This window comes from Andrographis paniculata, unplaced genomic scaffold (genome assembly GCF_009805555.1).
Source record: "Andrographis paniculata isolate CXL003 unplaced genomic scaffold, ASM980555v1 Contig62END, whole genome shotgun sequence".
Classification (NCBI taxonomy): Eukaryota; Viridiplantae; Streptophyta; class Magnoliopsida; order Lamiales; family Acanthaceae; genus Andrographis; species Andrographis paniculata.
Genome location: NW_026137598.1, coordinates 3,976,808 through 3,995,483, shown reverse-complemented (window position 1 = coordinate 3,995,483; position 18,676 = coordinate 3,976,808). Strand labels below are relative to the sequence as shown.

Below are 18,676 nucleotides of genomic sequence, written 5' to 3'. Positions count from 1 at the left end.
TTAATTATTTTTGAAAAAATATGTTAAAATTCTTTTACAAAAAACACAAACCTTACTACTTCCCACTTAAGAAAAATAGTAATTTAATATTATTTTCATACTTTATGTTTGAATATTTGTGAAAAATAAAACGGTGAAAAATAAAAATGGTATACAACTTTTGCATATATGTTATACAGTTTCTATAACAAAGAATTGAAATTTTAATAAGATTAATAATGTATTTTCTCGTCTTACTTCAATGTATTATTTTAATTTTTTAAATAAATTAAAAAATAATAGTATTTTATTAATAGTGGTAAAGGTAAAAGATGAGTTTGACATTTTATTTTATAATTTATAGATAAATTAACTGTATAGTTGTAATTAATCTAAAAATTTAAAGTATTTTGATATTGATATGTAATTGTTTTTTCTATCAAAAAAATAGTAAAAAAAAAAAAAAAAAAACTTTCATTTTGAACCGGATGAAGTAATTTTTAGCGATGACAATAGATTTGGGCAGATTTGAGATCCGATTTATTTATTTGAAGTCGGATCCAATTATTCGAATATTGAATGATTACGAGTCAGATGTTACATATTTTACTTGTGTCTAGATCAGTCTAGAGTTTAAGGGTGGGTTCGGATCCGGACATATAGACCTAATTATTCGAATATAAAATTGATTATGAGTAAGATGTTATATACCGTAATCGTGTCGGGTTTAGGTCCATAGTTTAAGGGTGGGTTTGGATCCGGACCTCAATTAGACTTGATCAATATATTACTCCGTGTAAGATAGTTTAATAGATAACAATATTTAATTAGTCAGTGGAAATGTGTAAATAGTTTTGATATTTTTTTCATATTTTACGTATAAATTAATTATATATGTAATAATATATTTCTAATTTATGTAAAAATTAAAAAATATTTTGGTATTAATTTTTGATTTATTTTTCTTATAATAAAAAATTAATACTTTTCAATAAAACAAACAAAACTAATAAAAGTACTTTTAATTGGGACGGAAAGAGATAAAATATCAATTATATTTAAGAAAAAGAATATCACTTATAATAATACAAAGTATAAACAATATATATTTTTTTAATTTTAATTTATTTATTGATTATGATCTTATGGTAAAATTGCTCAAAACTTCAACGAGGTTTTGAAATTCTGCATGAAATCTCTCTGTGCTTAAAAAATTTAATGACATTTCCCTATACTTTAAAAAATATTGCATGAAACTCCACCCCCATGAAACATATGGGAAGATGATTTTCTATCCATATTTTTTTGAAAATATAAGGGGATGTTATACAATTTTTTAAAAATAAAGTGGAGATTTACACTGAGTTTTGAAACCATAGAGGTGTTTTATACAATGTTTTTTAAAGTATAAGGGGACTCAATGCAAATTTTATAGTAAAAGTGGGATTTACGTTGAGTTTCGAAACTACAAGGGAGTTATGAGCAATTTTGTCTGATCTTATTATAATATTTTCGAATAAAATATTTAAATTTCTATATATGTTGGGTTTGGACTTGGGTTTGGATGCAACTTTCAAATAAATTTTTAGGAAGGATAAGATATTTTGAGTCTTTAAGTATCAAACCTTATCGGGTATGTCTCAAGTTAAGTTCGGATATAGTTGGATCGGGATATAATCAAATTCAATTCGAATTTCAGCTCTAACAATGTATATTCGGATATGGTCTTGGATTCAACTGGAGCTAACTCATACTCGATCATTTGTCATTCCTAATAATTTTTAAATTATAGTAGAACGAGTGTAATAATAAATATAAATTTAAAGAATATTGTATATTTTTACTATGGACATACTTTTTATGTTCAAATTAAAATAATAATTAAACATATATTTACAATACGTAGGAAACATATGCTACCTCCGTCTGGCTCTAAAAGTTTCATTTATTTTTTGTGTGTTGATATTTGAATATTAATTATTATATCAAAACATAGTACAAATTAAGAAAAAATTCCAAAAATACTTTCATTAGTGTCTTATAATACTAATATAAGGATATTTGTACACAAAATTATACAAATATAAGGATATCTTTAATGTTAAGTACAATAACACAAAATGTAAATGTGACCCTTAGAGGCGGACGAAAGGAGTATCTAGTATTTATAATTGTTGACTTGAGTTACTAATGTGTTATGTTGTATTTTGAAATTATGTTAATAAAAACTAAATTAATGGTTAGAGATTAAATACTGGTGGTGTTCCCTTAATTAAATAAAATATTGACAAAGGAATATTCTAAATATTAGAGTCCATTGAATATGTAAGGTGGATTCCTTTCGGACCAATTCTGTATGTAAACAAATTTTCTCGAAAGGCATTGAGATTTGAATACGGAACATTTCGCTTTGTTGGGATATTTCAAATTTTTTTTAGGGCTCGAATTAAAAAATAAATTGGAGGTTATATAAAGATATGATTAAATTTATTTAGAAAATAATATTAACAATAACTATAATAATAAACTCCACAAAAGTAGAAATTATTTTAATTATTATATCCAATAAATAGATATATGTACAAAATATAGAGCCGGTAAATATAGATATGGTCCGGAAATCAGATTAGAACTCGGCACAAAAAACTATGCTTGAGTCTAAAAGATAAATCCAAAAAAAATCAGGCCGTGCCTGGCTTGGCACGAGTATGAGCCGGGCCGTGTCCGGGCCCATCAAGGTCAGCCATGTCTGACTCAGCCCAATTGTTAAATTATATATAATTTTAAAAAATAATTTTGGAAAGTATCAGAATAGTCGAGACTTTTCACATAGACTCACTACTTCACATAGACCATTGAGACTTTTCACATAGACCACATTAACATTAACATTCTCTCACTTGGTCTATATGTTATTCCATAAGAAGCAAAATCCATGAATCATGGCGATAGACCCTCTTCAACGAGTATTATTTTCTATGTATTGCAATGTAGTTTGATTCCTAAAACCACTCATACATCTTAATGAATTAAACCTTATGTTTATTCTAGGCCTTCACATTTACAACAATATTCTCAAGACAAGTATGCGCATAAAACCAAATGAGAAAATATAAATTGAATAAAAGTTTTATTGAATACAAAGATGTACGAACAAGTGAATTACACCACAAAACCAAATGTTATTCGTACTACATGATCCTTAAAATTCTTTGGTTGCATGCCTTTAGTTAAAAGATCATCAATCATCAATTCAGTGCTTACGTGCTCAATAACAACTTTATTTTCTTTAAACGCTCTCTTATGGCCAAGTATTTAATTTTGATGTGCTTACATCGATTACCACTTTTATAATTCTTAGCCATAAAAACCGCAGTTGTAATGTTACAACTTCAATGGCCTAGCAATAGAATCCATGATTTTAATACCAGATATAAAATTTTTCAACCATACACCATGATAGGTAGAATCGAAACACGAGACAAACTTTGCCTCCATAGTAGAAGTAGCAGTCGAGGTCTATTTTGCATTTTTCCAGGATATGACTCCATTGGCTAACATGAAAGTATAACCAGATGTTGATTTCGAGAATCAACACAACTAGCAAAGTATAAATCAGAGTAGCCAATAATATCCAATCTATCGGCTCATTTGTACATGAGCACGTAATCCTTTGTCCATTTAAGGTACCGCAATAGCTTCATTGCAGTTTTCCAGTGATTAGGACCTGAATTACTTTGTTATATTCTTAACACTCTAACAACATATGCTATATCAGGTCTAGTACATACCTGAGTATACATAATGCTTTCAACCACTAAATCATTTGGAATGTTAGCCATATATTTCCGCTCAATATCATTTTTAGAGCATTGATCCAAACTGAATTTGTTGTCCTTGACATTTGGAACTATATTTGGTGAGCAATATTTCATCCAACATCTCTATAAAATTTTATTGATATAGGTTTCTTGAGACAAACCTAATATTTTATGGATTTTAATGCCAATGACATAAGATGTCTCTCTCATATCTTTTATATCAAAATTTGTAGAGAAAATATTTCACATAGTATAGTAAATCTTTATCATTAGTAGCACATAAAATATCATCCACATATAATGTAAGAAAGCAAATCCTACTCCCATCAACCTTCAGATATATACATTGATTCATGATATTTTCTTCAAAACCAAATGAAGTAATGACATTATGGAACTTTAAAAATACCATTGACGTAAGACTTGTTTTAAACCATATATAGATTTATTGAGCTAGCATACTAAATGCTCACCGTCTTGTAACACAAGAAAACAAATCCTACTTCCACTAACCTTCAAATATATACATTGATTCATGATATTTTCTTCTTAACCAAATAAAGTAATGACATTATGGAACTTTAAATACCATTGATGTAAGACTTGTTTTAAACCATATATAGATTTATTGAGCTAGCATACTATATGCTCACCGTCTCTAGAGAAGAATTATTTAAATTGTTTCATATAAACATATTAATCTAGAGTGTCATTAAGGAATGTCTTTTTTACATCTCTTTGATGTAACTCCAAATCAAAATGAGCTACTAATGTCATAATGATTCGAAGAGAATCTTTCTTTGATATATAAGAAAAAATCTCCGTGTAGTCGACTTCTTTTTTAGTGAAACCCTTGACAAAAAAATTGTACTTTATATATTTTAATTTTACATTTTGAGTCTTTCTTTGTTTTAAAGACCTATTTATATTCGACGGCTTTTATACCATCAGGTAACTTGACAAGATTCCAAACTTAATTGGATGTCATAGAATCCATCTCTTATATCATGGCATTACACCACAAGTTCGATGTTGATGAACTCATAGCCCGTGAAAATATTTCAAGATCATTTTCGACTTTAATATTATAGTCACACTCTTGTAGGTAGACAACCTAATCACCAGAAATAGTTAATTTTCTTATTTTAGTAGATCTTCTTAACACTAGATCATCTTTCTCTTGAAAAACCTGTTGTTCAGCCAGTTGATCAACGATATCAACTTATTGTTCAACAATTTTTTGTTGTTCCTCATGTACAAAATGATCTACTTCATCAATATTAACAGTTTGTGGAATTGACTTAATTGGTCAACTAATACTAGTTTTTACTTGAGGGGTATAAACGACAACTAATCTAACTCTTGAACCAGAGGGTTGAGCTTCATGATGATTCTATTCAGAAACAATTTTTCGAAGACAATCACTCTCACTGATCAAGTCATTTTCAAGAAATTTTGCATTTCTTGATTCCAAAATTCTAGTACTGTAAGATGAAAAATAGAATTTATAACATTTGGACCTTTCAACCAATGAAACATCCAGTAATGGTCATCGGGTCTAGTTTTTTTATTTACGGATTGTAAATTGTCACTTCAGGTTGACATCAATAAACATGTATATGCCTTAAATTCGGTATCCAACCTTTGAATAACTCAAAGGATGTCTTTTTGAGATAGCCTTAGTTGGAACTCGATTCAATATATATGCCGTCTTCTTGAGAGATTCAGTCCACAAGGACTTAGGAAGTTTTTCATTACTCCGCATACTTCTCACCATATCTATTAAGGTTCGGTTTATTCTTTTAGCAATATCATTCTGGTCGGTAGAACCATGCATAGTGTATTGGGTAACAATCTAATGCTCTTGAAGAAACTTTGCAAAATGACCGAGTACTTGTCCATTCTCCGTATATCTACCATAATATTCACCACATCTATCAGATCAGACAATTTTAATATATTTTTTACATTGTTTCTCCACTTCAGCCTTGGAAACTTTAAAGACATCCAAAGCCTCATCCTTAGAATGAAATAAATGGAGACACATATAACGTGAAAAATCGTCAATGAAGGTGATGGAGTATTTTAGATTACTTGTATGCATATTTGAACTAACAAATATCTGTATGTATTACCTCCAACAGGTTTGCGCTCCTTTTTGCACCCCTTTTAGACTCGTTAGTTTGTTTACCTTTAATGCAATCCACACAAGTTTCAAAATCAGTAAAATTCAAGGTACCAAGTACCATTTCATTTGCTAATATTTTAATTCTCTCAATGGAGATATGTCTCAATCTCCAGTGCCACAATATACAGGAATCTTCATCCATAATATATTGTTTACTACCAGATTATCTTGAATGTGTAAAATAGTTGGGCAATCGATATTTTGCAAAAATGACCATCACTCAAAACTCCAAGTCCAATGACATTTGATTTGAAATATAAACTAAATTTTGAGTTTGTGAAATTAAAACAATTGTTACATGAAACTAGTTTTGAAACAAAAATCAAGTTTCACAAAATTAAGAATGTAGAAAGTCTTTTCTAAAGTTAAAACAAAACCACTACTCAAAACTAGATTGCACATTTCAATATATTCCATATGTAATGACATCTTGTTTCCGAAATAGATGCTCAACTCACTCCCCATTAGTTTTCGCCGGTTTTGCAATATCTGTATAGAATTCGTAACATGAATTGTGGAAACAGATCAATCCATCATGTATCATGATTAACGTTAATCATATTCGATTCATAACATATAAATGAAAGTTGGATATCTTTCTTCTCAAGCCACTTGAAGGATTTAGGATAATTTTTCTATATGTATCTTTCTTTTCACAAACAAAAATACGTATTGACTTTCTTGATGTCCTTTTGTGGAGGAATCTTTTCATTCCCTTTGTATTTTGGTTTGATGCTTCATTTTCTTTTTTTGGCCACCAACCGCTATGTTCACTTTCTTTTCCTATTCCACAGCCAGAAGTCTCTTATCTTAAACACACATGGTCATCAATTCATTTATTGACCATTATCCTTATATGTGTTGTAACTTGTAAGAAATTTTAGAAAGACCATATTGCGGAGGAAGAGTACACAAAATAAACTACGAAGGAATCAAACATATCAACTTTCAGTCGCTTCAGTTGATCCGCTATATTCCTCATGCGCCTGATGTGATCACGCACACCTCTTATCCCGGTAAGTTTTAAGGATAATAATTGCATTATCAGGGTACTAGCAAGTGTCTTATCAAATGTTACGAATTGATTATTAATAGCTTTCAACAAGGCATAGAAATTAGTAAAATGCTCAACAAAATCTCTTATTCTAGCTGATATTCGAGTCTTTATGAATATAACGCAAAGACGGTTAGATCTCTTCCATTTTTCATAAAGATCAACCTCATATGGAGTGCTATTTTCAGTAATAAGAGACAATTCATTTTTCCTGATGGCATAATCTATGTCCATCCACAATAAATGCAAAAGGAATTCTCTCATTCCGAACTTTATAATTGTCTCTATTACGATCGGGAATATTAGATTTCATATCAGAGGCATTAATAGATTAAATTGTTACAATAGCAAAATAACCATGCTCAAATCGTAATTAAATCAAAATACAAATAAATCATATAACATGTTTTACCAATATAAGATATGAAAAAGCATGTCTGTGGGCTAAAGTTTTAATTCGATGAAACTTATTTAATCATATGCTAAAACTATCAACTATGTTTCTTTTTTAATTGCAGTGGGTAAATTAGAAATTAGCTGATATAATATCCTAATTAGCCATACAAACATAACAAAATTTTTGTGTATAAATTTATTGTATTATGTATAATTAATTACAATTTATGTTATTTACTTATGTGCGACTATAAATATAAAATATAATTTCATTTGAAAAGGTGTGGTATTTCAAGATTAATCAAAACTATAGTAATCATATAACATTTCAAGAAAATCGATCTCGTAATGATTTTCAACATTAATTTCTCAAAAATATCTCAAACCAAAGAAAGCTGTCTTTTTTTTTCAAAAAAAAAATAGAACATCAAGACAGAGGTAAAAATAGGCTCTGATACCAAATGAAAGCATAATAATCGATTCAATGCGAAATATAATCAAAGAATCGAAACTAAAATAAACCCCAAGAACATATCTCCGGCCATTGGTGTCAAACTCGAATACAATGTTTTCTTGGTTCTTCTAAGTACTTGCACTATTTTTGTAAATGGTGTAGACGTCTTTATACAGTGACGATTAGGGAAACAAAAACTATAAACGTCATGTCTTAATTACTTCTTTCCACCAAAGAAGTAACATACATGTTTTAAGAGAAGTTTAATGAAGAGTAGAATTGTGAATACTTTTCATATAAACCAACTACTTAACATAGACCATATTAATATTATTTGAAAAATAATTATACACTTTAATTTAATTTTAAAATTTTAAAATTTTAAATTTTTAATAGACTAATCAGTTATTTTAATTTTAATCTATAATTATTTTTATTACATATAATTAATTTCACTAATACATTCTTAATTATTTAGTAATTACACCCTTTTTAATTTCCCGTGTCTATACTAAAGCGGACATAATAGCCCAGACGAAGGGAGTAACAGTAATAAAGAGTTATACATAGACCATGTTAATATATTCACAGAGCCGATAATGTTTTAACTCCTTAAAAAAAATAAATTGTGTTACAACAAGATGTTTTATTAATTTACGTTGACATATATACACAAAAAAAATACTAATATTAACTTACTATACAACTTAATATATTAAGAACTAAATATTTTGAAAAGTTTTTTGATATTTTCACCATGTACAATACCAATAAAATATAAGTAGCGGTTGGACTTGTAATCGTGAGGTCATATGTTCAAACTTCCGACGACTTAAGTCATCTGTCATATATGGTTCGCCTAAGGTGACTTTCTCGTCGAATCTGATTTGCAGAGTACAAGTTAAATAATTATATTTTGCTCATATTTCGTTTACTATTTTCAAATTAGATAACTAATTCTATGTTCTACCTGGATTTATTATTATAATGTGCAACAAATCCATTATATCTATTTATTTTGATTTTATTCACATCTTAAAAACATTTTAAAATATTTTTAAATTAAAACTATATTAGAAAAATATATTATAATAATGAGACCAAAATAAATATGATTCTATTCGCGATCTTTAGAGCATACACTTTTACTTAAAATGTAGGAATTCAAATGCCAGCTGTTACTTCCAAAATAAGAATGATGATGAAATGACACGTGGCGAGAATCCAACCGGGCAGTTCTTCAACGATTGATTTCACGACAACTGACTCGACGTTGAAGAAACTTGAACGAATTTGGGTGTGCTTCAGATTCCGGCCGGAGAAAATTTCACATAGATCATCTCCCTCTCAATTTTGTCGTCAAAATTCAGCATAAAACCGTTTTGATTGATAAGCGTCTCGCCATGTTGCTCTTGTAATTGCTGCGTCAGACGTGTCGTTGCGTTGCTGCGTGTATATATGTCCGAGAGCAGCGCTGGCGGCGGCGGCGGCGGCGATGATGAAGACGGAGAGCGGCGCAGGGACCTAAAAGGGAAAAAGGACCGAGTATTTGGGGAAAGGAGTAGAAAGTTAATTTCGTTCCTGTTGGGAAAGGGTAAGAAGTCTTCGTGTAAAAGGAAGCTGAAGGGCATTTCGGTAAATTTGGGGTGTCGGTGGATAAGGTGCGGCGGCGGCGGCAGTGGTGGCAAGTGGTGCTGCCTGAAGGGGCCGCCGTTGTCTCTGGATTCCTCAGTTGGTGAGTCGCTGACAAGTGACCCTAACGGTTCGGCTTTTATTTTTGGTACGTTGAGAACGCTTATAGAGAAGAACGACTTTTACTCCAAAGAATGCAATCCCCATGTGAGTGTTGATGAGAAAGACACACGAGGGGTGGAATGATCGGAGTTGGTTCTTCGTTGTGGATCCTGCAGCCTGGATTTTGTTGTTGAGGAATTATTTGGTTTGAGTTCATGGCTATTTGTGTTTATTCTGAAAATTGCGATTTTCAGTTTTTTTTTTTTGTTGCTTGCATATCAATGATAGAGAGTAAATCCTTGTAGAATTATCATTATATCTAAAGATGGAAGAATTCTTATCTTTTTGAATGATTTGATTTATACATGTGAACGTTTGTGCACTATGTGAATTACTTGCTGAGAATTTCGAAATTTGGATTATGGATTGTATGATTTGGGATTGGATGGCTGAAGTTATTGCATCATTGATGCTCTTGGACATGTTTTTGGTCTAAAAGCACTTTATTTCAGAAGATACATTGGCTGCTTATGCTCAAAATAGCTGGTATTGACGTGTTTCGATTGTGTGCAATTCTGTTGAAGCTTTGAAATCAGCTAAAATACTGGTGGATTGTTTTCTTTGTTGCAATTCTGTTGAAGCTTTGAAATCAGCTAAAATACTGGTGGATTGTTGTCTTTGTTGTTCAATGATACAGAGCATGATTTTTTGAGTCGATCTGTTGTCTGATGAGCATCGTAGCTTGCTCTTTATCATTTGATGGATATTAGATGTAGTGGCAAGAACTGGATTAAGTTTACATCCAAGAAATGGAGCTCAGTGATAGAATGTTCTTTCAAACAAGTTTAGAGTTTTTCTCAACATTGAAGGCTTAGATAAAGCTAATCTTGCTTACCTCTTGTTTTGTAAAAACATGCACTCTCATTTTTGTCTTCTCCTTGTCTGAAAGAGATAACGAATGCAAGGTCTTTTACAAATTCATGCTATAGTTCTTGTTTTGAGAAATGCATTGCCAGTGCCACACCTGTAGTGTTTGCTTTTTCATTTTCTTGTACACTAAACTTTAAACATTCTTTTGCTTGCTGGATTCAATTTATCAGCGTGAATGAAAAACTTATGCATACTCTGCCTGTTAATGTTTTTGGGAGTTAGATTATCTCAAAAATGTTGAAAAGGCAATTCCAGCAAGACATCCAGATGAGGTGATTCCATTGAAAAATTTCTAAATTTTCTGTCGGAATACTCTGCTGTATCTGTTAAATGATGAGTACTCTTTTCCATTGCAGAGCATTAAAGGAGAGGGTTGTTCTGCTGGACTGGACTCCATTGAACTTGTGATCAAAGATAAGCAACAAATCCTCTTTCCTCAAAAATTTAATTTAAAATCATTGGTATACAGTATATGAGCTTTATGGTGTCCAAAATTAGTTTAATTTTGAACTCATCCTGACTGATGGATCATATTTGGTCTTTTCTCCAGAATAGTAGCCAACATAATTAAGTAGGGGACAGATCCTATCTGTTGCTATTACTAAATCATAGCTACCCTTCAAATTATTATATTCCCACTAGATCACAGCATATCTTTTACATATTCTTATGAATACTCTGTTTGCACTTTTAAAAAATTGACCAAATGATTGTTCCCGAAGCAAATTTATGTAAACAACAATAACAACAATTATAATACTACTAAAAATAATCACTGTAATAATTCAAGTGCACTGGTCCAGTAGTTCCACTAACCTTTCTTTAATCAGTGTGCTTTATGGGGTGGTTATTGAGTGGAAGCCAGGTGTTTAAGCCTAACTTGGGATGGGGGGAACTTCTGTCTGGATTTGTGTCATGTAAAAATAACTAGATTCAAAGATTACAAACATCCATACTTCACTACTTCAAGTTACTCCCAGAGGACATCAATTTCTTGATGTTATCCATTGAGAATAAATAATGGGCAGGAGCAGGACACAGATGTATGGGCAAGGAGGGTTACTGTGGGGCAGGTTCATCTTTCCCTGCAATAAAAAACATACACACACACACACAGCATATCAGCCACTAGGAACCCATGTGACCTCCATCCATGGCTGATATCTGCCATTTTAGGGATGGTCTGCTGCACAACACAGACCCTTTATATGTATGTATTTGTGAGTGTATATAGTAATTGAAGGAAAATATGAACTTATCACACGCACTTCTTCCAGATCAATTGAATTTATCATTAAAATACTCCCGTTTATTGTTATGGCAATTCAATCTATTCTTCATCCTCTATCTGTTCCCTCACAGAGGTCCCCACATGTAGTTGGATAGGTCTTACCTTGAGGCGAAGATAATATAGTATAATATTTGCCCTTAATTGAATGGATTTGCCTTGCTTTGCTGTACTGGTGTGTGCTGGAATTGGATTGACTAAACGTATCTGTTTTAATATATTTCGGGGTAAACTCCAAAACCCTCCATTTATTGCACTCAAAAAAAGTATTCTGGAGTTGAGTAGATGAGCAGATGGACTGTCTGCAGTTACCCTTCTTGGCTGGGAGGCCTGCATCAGAATTTCACGTGCAGCCCGCATCCCATTAATTGAAAAGCTCTGTGTTTTTTAATTTTTTTTTACTACTCACTTCGTTTTCTGGCAGCTAATCTTGATATATTTTGGCTGCTTTCCCCAATTGGGCGACAATCAAAAGCTAGGGTTACTGGGTTTCCCCCAACTGTCAAAATTGACTATTTTGGGAAAGATAACTGAACCGCCTCCCCTCGCCCGCCCCGTCACTCTGATTGGGTTTCCTTTTCCTTCCTGGTAAAATTCAAAGCAGCTATTTTTTACACGCATACGGACATCTTTGTCCGTATTGATACGTAGAGTCTACAGTTTGATTACGCGGGACTGTGGTTTGGCCATAGGGCACGCACCCTCTCTCTGCTTTGGGGAATGTATCGGGTCTTTATATTGTAGTTTGGTAAGTGCTTCATTTTGGAGAGGGAAAGAATGTTAGTTTAATGGGAGGGGTGGTCCATATTTGTGGCTTTGGAAGGATTGAGGGAGTGAGGCGGTGTGATCAAGGTTTGATTTGAGGGGAGAGTGGAATTCGATTTCATTGGGTTCCATATTTGAGGTTTTCCAGTTTCGAGCTCTTCGACTAGTGCTTGTATTTGTTGTTTCGAGATTTCTTATTGAAACCCGAGTTTTGGCTTGCAGTGAGAAAGACAACAAAAGTGGTCGGTCTTCTTTCTTTCTTCTTCCTTTTTTATTCTTCCTTCTTTCTGCTTCTTATAGCTGCTCTGGGTTTCTTGAAATTAATCTTTTTCTTGTGCCTGTCCCGTGTAACGAGGTAAGCTGTTATTCATAGTATGCATCTCGTGTATGTTATGTTTGCAAGTGTGATGCTTGGAAATGATTTCTGTGATTGAAGTTTGCTTGTATGTAATTTGAACTCGGAGAATATGTTGCTGCAGCTCTGATATTGAATGGTAGTTTAGCTAAAGTTAGTTTGATTTAATTGGCACTTGGCAGTGCATAGTGAGCGTGTTGGTGCTTTATGTTGTTCTCTTTGTTTTGTGAAGTTGAGGGCAGCGAAAATGCGCCATTTCCTGTCATAAGATCTGTTTGAGTAGGAGGGACTCCGACATCCAATCATTACTGTGTGTAAAAGCGACAGATTGAGACATACTGTGTGCTTGCTGTTCAAGCTTATTTTGAATCGGTTGCTTTCAAAAGTTCTGTTCTGATTGATTGTTCCTATTGCTTTGATGTTTTAATTGGATACAGAAAATGTCGTCTTCCCAGCCTGGTCAATCGTCTACAAACTCTGCAAGATCGAGGCAGAGTGCTAGGATAATTGCCCAGACGTCCATCGATGCAAAGCTACATGCAGATTTTGAGGAGTCAGGCAGTTCGTTCGATTACTCCAACACAGTTCGTGTGGCGCCTGGTACTGGTGGAGAGCTGAGGCCGAGGTCTGATAAAGTCACCACGGCATACCTCCATCAAATCCAGAAAGGCAAGTTGATCCAGCCATTTGGTTGTTTATTGGCGCTGGACGATAAGACGTTCAGAGTGATTGCCTACAGTAAAAATGCCCCTGAAATGCTCACAATGGTCAGTCATGCCGTGCCAAGCGTTGGTGACCACCCTGTCCTCGGGATTGGATCTGATATCAGATCGATCTTCACTGCTCCTAGTGCCACAGCATTGCAGAAAGCTTTAGGATTTGGGGAGGTGTCCCTGTTAAACCCGGTCTTAGTTCACTGTAAGACTTCTGGAAAGCCTTTCTATGCTATAATCCACAGAGTCACCAGTAGTTTGATCATTGACTTCGAGCCAGTTAAGCCTCATGAGGTCCCGATGACTGCTGCTGGAGCCTTGCAATCTTACAAGCTTGCAGCTAAGGCTATTACACGGTTGCAGGCATTGCCTAGCGGGAGCCTGGAAAGGCTCTGCGATACGATGGTGCAAGAAGTTTTTGAACTCACTGGTTACGACAGGGTGATGATATATAAGTTCCATGATGATGATCATGGAGAGGTGTTTACTGAGATTACAAAGCCTGGGCTTGAGCCATATTTGGGCTTGCATTATCCTGCTACAGACATCCCACAGGCAGCTCGGTTTTTGTTCATGAAGAACAAGGTTCGAATGATATGTGACTGCAGAGCAAATCACGTGCCAGTTGTTCAAGACGAGAAGCTCCCATTTGATCTCACGTTGTGTGGGTCGACACTCCGTGCTCCTCACAGCTGCCACTTGCAGTACATGGAAAACATGAATTCAATTGCGTCTTTGGTGATGTCGGTTGTGGTAAATGAGGGAGATGATGAGGGCACAGCTGATTCTTCGCAGCCAGAGAAGAGAAAAAGGTTATGGGGATTAGTGGTCTGCCATCACACCACTCCAAGATTCGTCCCCTTCCCCCTTAGATACGCCTGCGAGTTTCTCGCACAAGTTTTTGCGATCCATGTCAACAAAGAGCTGGAGTTGGAAAATCAGATGCTCGAGAAAAATATCCTGAGGACTCAGACGCTGTTGTGTGATATGCTGCTGCGCGATGCGCCATTGGGGATTGTCTCCCAGAGCCCCAATGTCATGGATCTTGTCAAATGTGAGGGTTCCGTTTTGCTGTACAAGAGCAAGATATATAGGCTGGGATTGACCCCATCCGACTTTCAGATCCGGGATATAGTCTCATGGCTTGATGAGTATCACAGGGACTCGACAGGTTTGAGCACAGACAGCTTGTATGATGCAGGTTTTCCAGGGGCTCTAGCTCTGGGAGATGCCGTTTGTGGGATGGCAGCCGTCAAAATAACAGATAAGGACTGGCTTTTCTGGTTCAGATCACACACTGCTGCGGAGATTCGTTGGGGTGGGGCGAAGCATGAACCTGGTGAAAAGGATGATGGTAGGAAAATGCATCCGAGGTCATCCTTCAAAGCTTTCTTGGAAGTTGTAAAGACGCGATCTTTGCCATGGAAGGATTATGAGATGGATGCTATCCACTCATTGCAGCTGATTCTAAGAAATGCATTTAAAGAAGCAGAGGGTGACAATTCGGATGCCATTGCTATTCACACAAGGCTTAGCGACCTGCAAATTGATGGAATACAGGAGCTTGAAGCCGTAACATCCGAGATGGTCCGTCTGATCGAAACCGCCTCTGTACCTATCCTAGCTGTGGATGTAGACGGTCTAGTGAATGGCTGGAATACCAAAATCTCTGATCTGACTGGCCTTCCTGTTGATAAAGCCATCGGGAGACATTTTCTCTTACTCGTTGAAGAGTCTTCGGCGGATACAGTCAGCAAAATGTTGGAACTGGCACTTCAAGGTAACATTTTTTTAAATGAAATGACTAGCGTACGGACTTATTATACGTGCTCTAACACACGAATCTTGTGTTCCATTATGTTCAGGGAAGGAAGAAAGAAACGTACAATTTGAGATAAAAACGCACGGACCAAGGAGTGAAGCCGGTCCTATCAGCTTAGTGGTGAATGCCTGTGCGAGCCGGGATGTCAAGGAGAATGTTGTGGGAGTGTGTTTTATCGCGCAGGACATAACAGCCCAGAAGAGCATGATGGACAAGTTCACAAGAATCGAAGGAGATTACCGTGCTATTGTCCAAAATCCCAGCCAGTTAATCCCACCTATTTTCGGGACAGATGAGTTCGGATGGTGCTCCGAGTGGAATGCAGCCATGACTAAAATATCTGGGTGGCGTAGAGAGGATGTGATCAACAAGATGCTTCTAGGCGAGGTCTTCGGCATAAACAAGGCTTGCTGCCGTCTGAAGAATCAGGAGGCGTATGTGAACCTTGGGGTTGTGCTCAACAGCGCTGTCACGGGCGTAGACTCTGAGAAAGTACCATTTGGGTTTTTTTCTAGGACCGGGAAGTACATCGAATGCTTGCTTTGCGTCAGCAAGAAGTTGGACGGGGAGGGAGCTGTGACGGGAGTCTTCTGCTTCTTACAGCTTGCGAGTCAGGAGCTGCAGCAAGCCCTCCACGTGCAACGGTTGTCTGAACAAACAGCGCTGAAGAGGCTGCGAGTCCTGGCTTACATAAGAAGGGAGATAAAAAATCCTCTTTCGGGGATCATCTTCTCCCGGAAGATGATGGAAGGGACTGATCTGGACGATGAGCAGAAGAACCTCGTGCGCACCAGCATGCACTGCCAACTGCAGCTGAACAAGATTCTGGACGACACCGATCTTGATCATATAATCGAAGGGTGAGTGAGTTGAACGGTCGTAATTTTGATTCACATGCCTCTGCACATTGAACTAACTATCATTATTATTATTATTCTTCTCAGGTACTTGGATCTGGAAATGGTGGAATTCAAGCTGCAGGAGGTGTTGGTGGCTTCGATCAGCCAAGTGATGATAAAGAGCAACGGGAAGGGGATCATGATCGCGGATAACTTGGAGTCGAGCGTGACGAAGGAAAAGCTGTATGGGGACAGCCTAAGACTTCAGCAGGTGCTGGCTGCCTTCTTACTAACAGCGGTTACTTATACACCCGACGGAGGCCAGCTGGGCATCGCGGCCAAGTTGACAAAAGACTCGATTGGGGAAACCGTGCAGCTTGGCCGGGTCGAGTTCCGGTCAGTACTCTCTCTCTCTCTCTACTAAGGATAGATGATAGGATATGTTTCGCAAATCTGATCGGTATTGGTATTGGTATTGGTACTGGTAGGATAACGCACACGGGAGGCGGGGTGGCGCAGGAGTTGCTGAACCAGATGTTTGGGGACGATCCGGAGACGTCGGAGGACGGGATCAGCCTGTTCATCAGCAGGAAGCTGGTGAAGCTGATGAATGGAGATGTGCAGTATCTGAGGGAGGCTGGGCGATCCACGTTCATCATCACAGTTGAGCTCGCCATCTCCATAACTAGGTAAGCGTAAATTAACCCCCCACCCCACCCATGTTTTTCTATTTTTTTGTTTTTTTTAAAAGAAAACTTTGTTTTAGTTGATGGTTTCTTCTTGGCCTATGCTGTGGTTGTGGTTGTGGTGTACATATGCATAAATATATAAGTATTATGTTGTGTGTGTCCAGAGAGAGAGAGCTAGGTAGCTATATTGCTACATCTCCAATCATATTGCAAGTTTAGGATACTTCTCTCCTCTCCTCTCATCTCCATTTTCATTTAGGATAATTAAAGGTTTGCATGGGTGGGTCTCCTGGTTTCCTTACTATCAGTGGCGGATTTAGAAAATTTTTTTACAGGTGTCACAATATATGTTAAAATAATAATAATAATAATAATATAAAACAATTTTTGTATATTTATATTTTAAAATATAAATTAATTATGTTATTTAGATTGAATTTTAATTATTGGGCTATTGATAACATTTTAAATATTAAAATTTAAACGGTTCATCTGAATTTTTGGGATAAAGATTAATTTCAAATTTTAAATGGTGGCACTCCAATTTTTTTAATGGTTGCATAATTATTAAATTATAAAATTTTCTTCTGGTGGTATAAAAATGAGTGGCCATCACCGAATATAATGTAGACTCGCCCCGCTTACAATGTATGGAATGTTTTTGCACTATACTTCGTCCTTATTGAAAAATTTTGCATTATACTTGTTATGATATAGAATTTGTACGAGACAAAATTCTTTAAATATTGCATAAAGTTATCTCGGTTTTTTTTTGTGATCATAAGAGGTTCAATGCTTCGATCAACTTTCATCTAATCTAAAATTGTTTGTATGATTGATTGATTAAGATAATAAAAATAACATCATTAAAATCTAAGAAATAAATTGCTTAAGCAATTCAGTATCTTTAATCATTTCAATTCATTACCTTAAGGATCTAGTTGATTAAAGTCATAAATTAAGACCATTCAGACTAAAGTACCCAAATGCTAACAAACTACTCAATCAATCATGAAACAAGGTGAATAATGTGGGAAAATAAAATAAAATATAATAGTATTAATTCTCTTTTATAATTTTTACTTTATATCTTCATACCCAATAAAAAAAACTATTTTCTAATATTATATATATTTATATTACAATTATATTTGATTGATTTATAAAAATATGATATTTTATTTAAACATAATACTACTACAAATACATATATTTATTTATAATCATTCATTTTATTTATATTTAATTCTATCACTATTAATATTTTAAATAAATTAATAATTTAAAATTATTTGATTGGTGTGTTAGTTTTATATTTTTAATCACTATTAATATTTTAAATAAATTAATAATTTAAAATTATTTGATTGGTGTGTTAGTTTTATATTTTTAATCACTATTAATATTTTAAATAAATTAATAATTTAAAATTATTTGATTGGTGTGTTAGTTTTATATTTTTAATTTGAGATGTTTTTTACATTAAGTATGAGAATGTTGAATTATTGCATTTTTAGTCTATATATTATATATTATATATTTTGTATAAATTTGTATATATTAAATTTTTTAATATTAATCGAAAACTTTATTAATTTTTTTTTTATTATTGAAACACATCTAATTTGGTAAAAATAAATGAATAAAGT

General features: G+C 34.4%; 1 protein-coding gene across 2 annotated transcripts; it reads left to right on the top strand.

The window, feature by feature from the left end:
- Positions 1–10,706: 10,706 nt before the first annotated feature.
- LOC127260573 (phytochrome A) lies at positions 10,707–17,150 on the top strand. 2 transcript variants are annotated; one of them, XM_051288345.1, is made up of 6 exons: positions 10,707–10,828; positions 10,913–12,851; positions 13,402–15,457; positions 15,543–16,359; positions 16,444–16,734; positions 16,827–17,150. In XM_051288345.1, exons 3-6 carry the CDS (start codon positions 13,405–13,407, stop codon positions 17,029–17,031), a joined length of 3,366 nt encoding a protein of 1,121 aa, XP_051144302.1. In that variant the 5' UTR covers positions 10,707–10,828; positions 10,913–12,851; positions 13,402–13,404; the 3' UTR covers positions 17,032–17,150. The 2 variants fall into 2 exon arrangements, with proteins under 2 accessions (XP_051144302.1, XP_051144303.1); XM_051288346.1 differs by lacking the exon at positions 10,707–10,828 and having other exon boundaries at positions 12,696–12,964.
- Positions 17,151–18,676: the final 1,526 nt, after the last annotated feature.